We start from the raw sequence: 13,336 nt of genomic DNA on the forward strand, positions 1-13,336 counted from the left end.
CAACATAAACCAAGACCAAGGTGCCAGCACCGTCGGCAAACATCGAGATTTACATGAGTTGGCGGCAGGCGTGCGCTCGCCTCGCAGGCCACGCGATTAAAAATGCAGGCCGTGGCGGGTGGGAGAGCGCGGGCGGGGCGGGGCTCCGATCTAGACCCCCATTGGTGGAGAGAGGACGCGGGCGGACCCGGGGCGCCCGCGCGGGGGGCGCCTGCTGTCGCCGCCGCCCGGTGAGCGAGCCTCCTCACAACGCACGTAGCCTTCGCGACGTACGGTCCCGCGACACGTAATTTGACGCGTACCCGCCGCGAGTCCATGTGAGCGACCGTCGGTTCTCTCGTTGTGTACGGTGAACGAAGTTCGGCAAGCTGTACGCGCCGCAGGAAGACGACATGTTGACGATGGAGACGGATCTCAAGGGCGGCAGCCTGCACGCCACTGTGCCGCCGCACCACGCGCTACAGCACGGCTATGGGTCGCTGGGCGCGCTCGGCGGCATGATGGCGCTGCCGCAGCAGCAGCCGCTAGCCCAGCATCAACCGCTGCAACACCAACATCACCAACAAATGCCGCAGCATCACGCGCAGCCCCAGCAACAACACCATCAACCGCCCAACAACAACAATAATACCACCAGCAAAAATTCCAACGCGGATCGTGTTAAACGTCCTATGAACGCTTTTATGGTGTGGTCGCGTGGGCAACGCAGGAAGATGGCTTCAGATAACCCCAAAATGCATAACTCTGAAATTTCTAAACGTCTCGGTGCACAGTGGAAAGATCTTTCGGAATCCGAAAAGCGGCCGTTCATCGATGAGGCGAAGAGACTGCGCGCCGTTCATATGAAGGAACACCCTGACTATAAGTACAGGCCCAGAAGGAAGACGAAGACCCTCGCAAAGAAACAGGATAAATACCCACTGGGCGGTGGAGCGTTATTAGGAGGTGGCGAGGCGCAGCGGACATCGGCTCCCGCGGCCCAGCAGCCCCGTGATGTTTATCAAATGACACCAAACGGGTACATGCCCAACGGATACATGATGCACGACCCGAGCGCGTACCAGCAGCAGGCATATGGATATCCACGCTACGACGTCTCACAAATGCAGCAGGGCGGCTACGGCGGTGGCTACTACGGCGGCGGGCAAGGCTCGCCGTACCTGCCACAGCCGCCTTCCCCTTCAGCATACGGGCTCGGGCCGGGCTCTCCAGGTGGATACGCGCTGCCTCCGTCTTGCGCATCACATTCACCAAGCGGCTCGTCCGCCAAGTCGGAGCCGGTATCGCCGGGCCCGCCGGGCATGAAGCGCGAGTTCGTGCCACACGAACCGCAACTGAAGCGCGAGTTCGTGCCGCACTCGCACCCTCACGACCAGCTGTCCATGAAGCGCGAGTACGGGCAGCAGGACCTGAGCCACATCATCAACATGTACCACGTGCCGGACGAGCAGCGGTACGCGGCGGCCGGCGAGCGCGCTATGCCGCTCATCTGAGAATCGCCCTTCGCGTGCGACATCGACATCCCGCCGCTCTGAGCAGGAGCAGTCGCCGCGCCCGGGCCGCCACCGGCCTCCAGTGACTTTGTTGTGAATCGGTTGTCGCGTTTAGGACAGTGATCGTTATCTCCCGGCCGTACATACTTCTAGGTATGTCCATTTATTTGTTTTATATGACCGAACGCTGTTGGTGTTGCGGAATGTTGACTTAGCGAGTTGTTGGCCGTCGCGTCGCCGGCGGCCGAAAGTTCAATTAATTAATGTTGTTGATGAATTATCTTGTATTATATTATGATTATTGTATTTTTTCAATGATTAAGTTAAATATTTTAAGTTGTGTCGTGAGGATGGATGAGAGAAGGTTGAGTGAGGGAGCGCGAAAGACGATAGAGTGAGTGCGGTAATTTGAATACCAAAAAAATTTGAACAAGTTTGTAAATATAGTGTTAAAGCTAGAGTTGAAGTTGGAGTTAGTCGGTAAAGCGTAGGTAGATAGAGATAAGCCGTGCCACGACGCACTCGCGCGCCGCGCCTTGTACAAAATATTTGTTATATGGAACGAAAGTTATAAGCCCCGAAAGACTAAAATATTGTAATACGAAAATGTACAGTGAGTGTTATATAGTCAGTGGACACAAAAGTATATTGAAGAAAAGATGAAGTTATCAATAAACGACGCGTTAAAATTGTATTTGCTGTTTTGTTCTACAATCCCAAGTGAACTACCCCCATTTCAATCTTTTGAAATAGTAATGGCATAATTTAACAAATTACGATGATTTGTTGCGATTCTATTATCATTATTCTACCATTCTTATAGACAGAAGACATAGTATTTATATTTTTTCCGGATCACGTAGGTACTTATGAAAGTACCACTTGTCAATGCAGTGTTTGCACAGCTGTAATCATTTTGTGGATACTTAAAAGTAAAATTCTCCTTGTCTTCGAATAATAATTAAAATTATAAAATTAGAAGCGAAATCAATGGTTATTTCCTATTAGATTACGAATCAATGTCAATTATATGGGTTTTAGTTAAAGTTTAAATTAAATTTAAAACTTTTGTCAGAGTAACCATATAAAAGACTTCAACGCACTTGATATGCATCTTTCAAGAATAGATTTCAATATAATACAAAATAAACTAAACTATTTCGAATAAATTAAAATATAATTTAAAATCAATTTTATTTGTTATTAAAATATATCGATCTAGAATTATAAGAACTTTTAACTTTATTATAAGTACGTATATTAAACAGTTAAAAGCGTTTAATAATAATAAAAAATACACATAATAAATTATCATGTAGAAACATCAACAACATATTTTTATAAAATAAAGATAATTTATAAATTGTACGGTGCAGAAATGTACGCGTAATACTTATTAGAGATAGAAACTAAACAATTGCATAGTCGGGAAAGACTTAGGGTTCTAAATGCCAAAGGCATGTCAATTATTTCTTTTTAAATAAAGCTAATAAAACTGAACTATTTCTAGTAAAGAAAAAAATACAAATGAATTTTGATTTTTATAAAATATAGAATATTAGAACACAGAATAATACAGAATATCTAGATTTTATTAAAGGATCATATCATATTTTTAAACAGCTACTTATATAAAGCAGAAAAGCGTACTCGTTCTTTTATGCTTCTTTTTTTAGTTTATAAAAATAAATTATTATTTAAGCCAACTAAAAAATTACATATAAAAAGTTACATATTACTTTCTTGGCATAAACCAATTCCCATCAAGTCTAAAAAATATTTTTAATACTTGAAACTTTTGGAAAGTTAACAAAACAATGATTGAATTTTCACATGAAACAAGTCAATTCAGAGACGCGTATTTCAATCAATTACTGTCACCACGCAAAGGGTGAGAGAGATTTGATCAAATCCCCGGGCAGTTGATGGAATTCGGCCACTTTTTCGTCCCCGGAGACGGCCGCAGCGATCCTTAGTACGCCCCTGTGTTTAGTGAATTAATTTAAACACTATTTTCACTTAGTGAGATGTTGTGGGGTGTTCGGCAACAGGGAAGTGATCCCTAGATTTATTTTCTCTTTACACTTAACTTTTGAATATATTCACAACGGAAATGTTGCAATTAAATTTATTTCAAATTAGCTTTAGCCCGCGGCTTCGCCCTCACATCTCGGGTCATAAACAAAATTGTATCGCGATGAAACCTATACAACATTTTTATTTAGACCATTCGCTACATAACTGAGAATCGTATTCCATCCAGTAGTTTTTACGTTTTGGGCGAACAAACAAAGCCCACCTAGAGTTTTATTATAGCTATATCGATGTATAGAAGATGTATAGATATAGATAAATGGGTCTATCTCATTTGATCGTTTTCTGAGCCATAGGGATCGGAGCCCAGAGTCCATTTTCTACATTTTTCTCATGATCTTTGACATCCTTATTTGTTAGATATTGAAATTAGTTTCAAAAGAAGTAGGTATTAGTTAGGAGGAAAAGTTATATAGGTACATAGTAATAAACATTGACACAATTTACTGTCAGTGATCTTATCTTCTGCATTAAGATTTTACTAGCGACCCGCCCCGGCTTCTGGTTATATAGATTCTTCTTGAATCACTCTATCTCATCAAAATCCATTCTGAAGTTTTTAAGATCTAAGCATACATAGGGTTAGGCCGCTAGAAGCGACTTTTTTATACTATGTAGTGATGTTAGTTTTCATAACAAATTATTACAGTTATCTAACAATTACTAAATTATATAAACTTATGAATTAGTATCCAGTTCAAAGTAAAAAGACATGAATTCTTAGCTAATCAAAAAGACCCAATCAAATTTTTCAGTAATCATTAGGCTGGAGGAACTGAAAGTAGACATATTCTTTAGAAATATAATTTCAGAATATAAGTTAAATTTGAAAATTCCATTTAAAATCTTGCTATCAGGCTGAATCGCTAATTTACTTTTTTTATTTAATCATAATCAAGATTTTGAATAAAATCAAAATTTGGCCCCGTACCTACATAGTTCGCACCCCACGTCCTGCAACAACTCGACCGGCACCGAACCCGCGACCGGGGTGCAATCACTGCGCCCATGCGTTCCCACGGCTTCCCTTTGTTTTCTCTCACGGTTCGCGACTGTCATTCCGATGATTACTGGGTCACTCGCCTGCTTTCTAATCATATGTAAAGACAATAATACCATGAACTGTAGCGGAAAAAATAACCGCAAAGGTCAATAAAAAGAGTTTGTCCTTACACCAAGACATCATCATCTGATTCAACTAAATTAGCTATGTTTTATGATGATCACGATGTTAAGATTTTCATAATAATTTCATTTGGCCTTGAAATTAACTAAAAACAGTTTGGTCCCAAATACATAGCAAAACGAAACGCTGGACGAGCTGATTAGAAAAATCCAAATTATAAACCAATCTCCTTTCTTCAAAAATATAAACACTAAAAATACCTATGACATTATTAAAGTATCTGCACCATCAATAAATTCTTTTAAAAAATAGACTTGACAAGTGGATAGAAGTGAACAATGTGACATTGTTGAATAAAAACTGAATTTAAATAAAATTATAAGTGAAGTTTCTTTATAAAGTAATTGACTATAAAACTTTGAACACTGCCTGATATCTGCAGAAGCTGCCTGTCTGATATTCATTAAATAAATAATTAAAACACATGAAACAAAACGTATACTAAAATTAAATAGAAATACCATTTATATAGTTAATATATGTACAACCCGGGGCATCACCTTTACCTATATCGAATTGCACCCTCAATTCCACAACCCACAGGGGCCGTACGCATCTGCGTCCCAGGGCTTCTTACATCCGTCGTCACATGGCCAAATGGAAATTTTTTTGGCATGTCGCAATTCCAACTCCCACGGACCAGTGTCAACAAGCCAACTTGTCAAGTAATTCGTTAGTCAAACAGTTTGTTTGTTTTTGGGCCTGACACCGACCGCCCCTGTTGTCGGCTTTGTTTTTATCTTGCCTGTCAATATTTGGTCCTATTTGTCACTTTGCGATTCGATGTCAGAAAGTGGGTGGTGCATGTGGGGTCTTAACGTGTGGATATGTAAATATATTAGATTGCCGATGTGCAAAATAAATAAAATACAGATAGGCACACATTACATCAAATCTTCTGTCAGTACATATGACAATGTGCTTTATGTGATTAACTCTTCTTATATTTAATGCAAAAAATTTACAAGGTGTTTTATTATTTTTATAAAACTTATTACAACTTTTTGAGATTTTACTCTTGAAATATCGATTCGTTTCTTCTTTTGCTCGTCGGTTAACATTCGGGGCACCCAACGGCGTAGACTTAATTCGTTGGTAAGGATTATTTGAAAACTGCCATACGAGATTTTCTGTGACCTGAGTACATACTTATAGTCACTCTTCGATCTGTCACCAACTTCATCAACTTTTTTCATGCTATCTTCAGTGAGGGACGTGAATGGGCGTCCTTTGCTATGTTGGTCTTTAGTCGATGTTCTTCCCATCTTATACTCCTTGGACCAACATTCAACGGAGGACTATGGCAGAGCAGACACCCGCAATGATTCCGCCAAGTCGCTTTGGTAGACATTTTTTTCAAGCAGTGGTACTTGATGCCAGCTCAAATTTAGATTTTTTTTCCATTTTGATGTTCACTCCTCGGCGGCATATCGTATTTAAAGTAGCTCTGGAAATCGTGGCCCATTTAAGTGATTTTTTCCTGAACTAGTGAATACCTAAGGGAGTAAATCGAAAGATATTTTTTATTTTGTGCACACTTCTTCTTTGTGTGCCTATTTATGACTTTATGCGCACTAGAATCAAACCCATTGTCATTACTTTTGGGTCACACCACGTAGGTACCTATTTTGTGACTCTTTAAATATTTTTGTCTTGTTTTGCTTGGTCATCGAACACTTTTCCATATGCTATTTTTATAAGAAACTTTATGAAATGCTCCATGTATGCTATTTATATTTTGATTCGACATATGAACTTTGCTTTTGAATTTTAATAGGCATAGGAAGACGACTCGATGAATATGTTAACCGAAAATTTACAAAATAAAAGCTTTAGATGTTCTGATAAGCCAACCCTGCTCAGCTCAACCGTTATTACGTATTTACGTATAGTTTTCGTAGACCTACATCAAAATCATTTATTCCATCATAATATAGTATAATAAGTAAGTAATTATAAAACGCGACGCTGACTAATAGCGAAATTAATTACGAGACGATGCGTATTGATCTCTATCCAAAGAAGTTCTAACTTAACTAGGTTCATTGAGCATTGAGTTAATAATTTTAGATTTCCATCCTAGATTTACATTTTCATTGTTTTTTTTTTATATATAATCCTCGAGGAATTTAATAAAAAACAATACTTTTTTATTTTAGACAATGATTTTGATTTTCATGATTTCATTAACATGAAAACTAACATATGAAGATAAAGATTTTCTGTCTTCCTAATGATATTATTATAGGAAGTCTAGACCACGGGTGTCTGGGCTTTGTATTCAGTCAATTGTACTCTGTAGCTGAGCGCAATTAAATGGCCGTCCCCGCCGGAGTTGTAACTATAGCAAAAAATTAAAGAATTTTAGTCTTAGTAAGTGCGCATGACCTTCTGAGAATCGGTGGTTGCTGAGTAACGGTACGCTTCAGGTAGAGAGTACACGGACACAGGGTGGACTGTCTGGAAAATTTATACTTTATTTACTAAATGACTTACCATTTTGATTATTTTGTTTAGTCAAGATTTATAATATCTAGACACGTTGAATTGTTGTCAGATCTAGTTGTCAGATCATTGGCACGCATATCATTCTTGACATCTTTCTTACATTATGATTTACAGTCCAGGCCTTAATTTTACATTTAAAAAATCCGATACAACAAGCTTTCTACACATATTTTCTTGTTTACAATACACCACATTATATAAAAAAAGGTGAGCTGTAAAAATGTTTTTGGAAAGTTTTATTGCTGTAAAGGGGTACGTCGCAGATGGGGTGAAACCATAAAGCTATTACAGCTTGTAAACGCGCCGACAAAGTTTTTATCTCGGACCTAACTGTAATGATCCGTTGCCGAAATTATCGTAGTAATGTTAATAGATTAAATTGTACCGACTTTTGTGACTCGCTTTCACATACACAGCAAAGTTTTTACCGAAACTGGAGGTTTTCAAAATTCGTCCAAGTCGTTTCCAAGTCTGAAACCTAATCCTGTACCCAAATTATGGGTATTACTAATTTTAGGAATTAAACATTTATTCAGATTTTTAATAGGAAACCTAGATAATATTTTAATGAGGCACTAACAAAATATCATTCAATAACTTTCGATTGATTTAGGTTCTTAGCGAATATGTTATTGCTAATTAGTTTTAGATATTGAAGTAAAAGTTTAATCTGCCTTACACATAATTTTTTCCGGTACATTCCATACATAACGCAACATATCTAACACATTCGCCATTTTGCGAGGACCAATTGACTCTCGTAAATATTATATTACTTACCAAAAATTTTCCACGAAAATAATAGTACTTTTTAAAAATCCCATCCCAAATTACATGTTATTTATTGAGCCCACAGTGCGTGAAATATGTGCTAGGTGAGAACTTGTTAGTTTCATTGTGAAACTTTCACATTTTTTATTCATTACGTGCATTTATGTGCCATACGTTATGTATTTATTTTAAAAATATGAGTATACTACTGTATGTTTTTTTTTTTGTTTTGATCAAGAAAATACGCCAACAAAGAAGATAGGACTACAACTACGACTACAAATCTGATAGGTTTTTTTTTTCGCAAATTTTCTAACGGGTAATACTAATTATTATAATTATTATACATGAGAAAGTCAAAAGTTGACTGGTGCAACATACAATTACCCTAAAAACATAACACTCATAATTTGAGCAGTCGGTCTCGTCGTAAAATCACCTACGTTCATCCACATTTCATTACACTTTTAGCCATGAGTACAAATATCTCGCGTTGGCAACTTCCAGTTACATATGTATGTGGGGCTATAGGGCCATGTGTCCCACGCATCACAGTTCGTGCCATGAATATTCAAATATGTATAACGTAATCCTAGCATTCTTCTTAGTTTTACACAATGTCTGTGTTGTGCAATGTTTTTACAATATATCCGAAATGTCATGTGGACTAACTACCATGGTTTTACATGACATTTCGGATATATTTAAATATATGATATACTACTTTCACGTTAATTTTTGTAAGTCATATATATAGGACTATAAGTATTTAATGTTAGTTTAGATGATCCGTTACCAGCTGTACAGTTTTAAATATTACATTCTTAAGCCACACTATTGGAAAAAAAATATTGTACCAAAACTTACAAATAATTGTATTTTAATTATAACCTATATTATAACCTTGTATTGAGTACTGTAATACTATTTACTATAGTAAATATTATTCAATACAAGGTAGGTATAAATGGCAACAATTTTTTACTTGATTCAACTCTTTCATTTTAATATGTATATATCACATGAATTTAAAGCGAATTTTAGCGTGATAAAAATCCTGTACAGGCTGCAAAATTAAATTGATCATTGATTGAGTTAAATTTAAGTAAAATATTTTCTACCGACATCTAAATCGATAGTATTCGGAATCAGTTATCAGCAAGTTAAAATCACAGTAAGTTAAAATTGAATGACTAACATTCCTAGAACTATTAAGTCTTGCAGAATGCTGCTTATTAGATAGTGATAACAAATTCTTATCAACAGGTGAGGCATACCACTGAAATAAGTCATTTTTAAACAAAAATTGCTAATAGTTTTTATTGCTAATACTTTCGACTTTAATAAACCTTCCCCGTTAAAGAAAAAACTAACTCTTGACTTCTTTTCACAATATTTTTCAGTTTTATTTAATATATTTTTCTCATCTTACAAAAATACTTGCGACTTGTAACTTTTAAGACTGTTATCAGGATGCAATTAAATTTAATTTAATCTTTTTAATTACTAAGTAGATAAATATAACTCTGAGAGGATTTTATCTGATTATTAAATTACGCACATTAAATGCTTAATACGCTATTTATTGAAAATATTAATAAACCAACGTTCAAAAGAAACACTTATCAAAAACCCTTGCCATAAACTTAATAAAGGTAGTTAAGATGCCCTTAAAACCATAAATTTTATACAACACATTAACACAATCTCCTACCGTACAAGTCTTCAATCAACCTCCGAGGATGTGGGTAGAAAAAAAGAAAGAAAAAACAAAAAACAATGACCCGAGGCCACACATAAATCGCCCGCGATAGAGTCATTATCCAGGGGCGGACTCTGAATAATTAAAAACAAATAAAGTCGACACGGATTACCTTATCTTCCTACATCGGCAATTTCGGTTAGTTTCGGTTAACTTACACGCCAGTTTGTGGCATTTAATGGGACATATGAATCATCGGGTCTTTAATTTTTAATCTAGATCTTTATTTGGTCGATTTAACTTTGTGTATCATTTTAAATAGGCTTATGAATATCTAGTTCACTTAATTATTTCTGAATATTTATTTATTTCTGACATGCGAATGCATGGACAAATATGTCCAATTTTAGGTTTCGACGATAAATTTAGCAATTAAATGTTTTGTCATTGTTTATATATAAAGTTGGGTTAACAAAGCATGTGATAATATTGGACATTAATTTGAATTTTGGATTTATTACAAAATTAACTATAACATGTTAAAACATATCCTTTTGTTTTTACGTTAATGCTCTTGATACAAAAATAGAATAGAAAAAGAACATTTTCTTAAAGAAAATGTTCCTGTTGCTCACTGATTACGTCCCCTTTCATCCAGTAATAGTGTAATTTACACTGTTTACTTAATCCGGCCCTGCTTGCGTGGCGTGGGCCGAAACATGTGTACCAATGATTTAATGACATTTACAAATCTTACACGCTAGGCGGCGCCACCGTCATTATATGACATTGTCACCTGTCAATCTTCATTTGTTTTAATTTATTCACGAATCGCCTACGTCAGACATTGTATCGCATTGATTTATGTCGATTTGTGTATAACCGAAGACTTCTCTTTTCGTAGGTCTTTAAGAAAATGAAGAACGATGTTGATGCTCGAAGTTGTAATGCAGCACAAACAAACCCACAGACATATTGCCATAATAAAATTATATCACCCCTTTGTTTTCGTTGTGGGGGCTAAATATAGAAGATGGCCACGGCATGAGTCAGCATGAGTTAAAACAACCGCGAGAGGAACACATCAGTGACACCCGAGTGTTTATTCAATTTGCACTGAGAGCCCACACTCGAAGACCTACTGGCGCCCTGTCTAAAACATACGTATAGCTCCTTTATAAAATGTTAACATAGACTTTTAACCCATTTTAGTTATAATACAGTCTGCTTTATCTTATATTGTATATGTATGGTATATTGCTACCTGGAGTAGCAAATACGGATTTATTTCGAAATTCCTACATGAGCTAAGCCCCAAGTAACGGCTCGTATATGACAATTTTTATTTATTTATTTATTTATTTATTTATTTATCTTTAAAAGTTACAATTTGAACTTATACTACACAGTACATAATAACAATGTATACTTATTAAAGTTTTGAAAATGAAAGTTTAAAATATAAAACTAAAGAATATATGTAAATAGACTAAATATTTAAGAAAAACTTAGTAAAGTTCAGTACAGCAGTATCCGGACTAGGCCTGGCCTCCTGTATTTCAGATACCAGTGCCTTCCTAGTGCGAAACAAATAAAAACAGTCATGCGTTAATTATTTTTAAATTACACAATGTTGAAATTAGGTATCTTCTAGTAATATTGATTTTATATTATACTAGCGTTTGCCCGCGGCTTAGCACGCGTGAATTTCATTTCTTATAAGGAATCGAAGTAAAATTTCAATTATTCTTTTATCGCATATTCTAAGACTGTTAAAATTTATTTATGATTCAAATTCGTATTTCTTGTCATCTTTAGTTCAATTCCCTACCATTTCCGCTACGTGTCTCGTTACGAAACTTGTCCTGTCCCGTTTCCTGCAAATTGTCCCATGTCGTTTCCCGCAAGGTGTCCCATCCCATTTCCTGCTACGTGTCCCACTCCCGCTTCCCGTAAGGCGTGCCGAACATTTTATGGGCCTCTTTTCAAAAATAATAAAGTTTCGCATAAATTTCCCACCCCTACATCATTCCCCTAGAGATGCAATTTTCAAAATCTAATTAATGCATTATAATTTTTTTCAATTACAAATTTAAATAAAAAAATTCATGTGTTATACTTCATAAATGACGAAGTTTCATAGAAATTGGCAACCCCTATTTCACCTCCTTAGGGATAGAATTTCGGAATAAGGGTATTAAATATTCATTATTATGGGTATTAATTATTATTAAATAAGGAGGTCCGCTAAGAAAGGGTTCTTAGCGGACCTCCTAGTCACAATCTACCTTTCTGCCAAATTTGATTTTCATGGGCCCAGTAGTTTTCGAGATTTCGTGATACGTGAGTGAGTGAGTGTTTTTCGCTTTTATATACATCGATTAAATTATTAAAATTACTTCAAATTATCCAAATAGGTTGTGTATTTTAAGTTTAATTAACAAACAGCGACATCTACAGTCCATGTATTGTATTAAATATTGTAACGGAATTAATTTATTAAACGGTCCCGAATAACGGCTTGCCTGAAGACTCTTCTGCTAGTCACATCGTCAATTCACAGTCTTATAGAAATTCTCAAGATATTTCCAGGGGATAATGTATTCTATGTGTTGGATTATAAGATTGGTTTTTATTCGCACGTAAAGAAACATACAACCATCTCAAAACGTAAGTCGGTAAATAAACAGATGATACTAACTACACATCATTACATCAAAGAGATGAAACGACGTTGTCAAAGGATAAAATGCTTTATGTATTTCAAAATAAGAATCCTATATGTATTTGGCAGGATTGTTATCGCACAGTGGGTTAGTGGGCGCTAACGTGGGTCAAACGTTTAGCAAATAGCGCTAGGCAGCATTCGTGTTTGTTGGCAACACCGTGTAATAGTTGCAGTGAGGTCCTTACAATATTGTGGAAATGTTCCGCTGCGAATGGCAGCGCAGTTACGTTCAGGAATTTCCAATTTGCTCACGGGAGATTTAAAATGGAAACGAATTAAAAAGGTTTACGATCATTCTAGAACAAGTTTGTTGCTTCGTAGTGAGATATAAAATGTGGCTTTAATGTTTCCTGAAGCTAGACTGCTGTTAATTCAGCCAGATATGAAACACACACAGAATATTGGTAGCAAAGGGTAGTGGTATTGCTTAATGACGAATGAAGGTTTACACATTAATTTTAGTTGTTTGACATTATCTATCAAATCATAAATTAATATATATAATCAAGACTCAGATTCTGCTATATCTATATTGGTATTTGTTAAGCAAAGCCAAAATTAATATTTGATGTTGATACAAAGATTAAATACAAGAATCAAGAATAATGACGATGTGTTTTCCAACATTTGTCCGTATGGCCAAATGGTCATTATTTTGTATGCTTAAATATACAAGAACATTAAATTGAAGTAAAAGATTTTGATAGAAATTTACTCACGATTTTTAACCAATCACATAATAGTGAAGCGGATCTAATAGCTTTGGTTGTAGCTGATTGAATTACGGCGACAAAAAGCTTCACGAAACAATAGCAAAATTGTATGAACAACCGAGCGTAAAGAGATCGGCGCTA

The 13,336-nt window shown here is 36.3% G+C and overlaps 1 protein-coding gene across 1 annotated transcript; it reads left to right on the forward strand.

Moving 5' to 3' along the window:
• The first annotated feature begins 231 nt into the window (after positions 1-231).
• SoxN (SoxNeuro) lies at positions 232-2,187 on the forward strand. The gene has a single exon (XM_053763276.2). The coding sequence runs from the start codon at positions 393-395 to the stop codon at positions 1,491-1,493; it is 1,101 nt and encodes a 366-aa protein (XP_053619251.1). The 5' UTR covers positions 232-392; the 3' UTR covers positions 1,494-2,187.
• Positions 2,188-13,336: the final 11,149 nt, after the last annotated feature.

Source organism: Plodia interpunctella, chromosome 1 (genome assembly GCF_027563975.2).
Source record: "Plodia interpunctella isolate USDA-ARS_2022_Savannah chromosome 1, ilPloInte3.2, whole genome shotgun sequence".
Classification (NCBI taxonomy): domain Eukaryota; kingdom Metazoa; phylum Arthropoda; class Insecta; order Lepidoptera; family Pyralidae; genus Plodia; species Plodia interpunctella.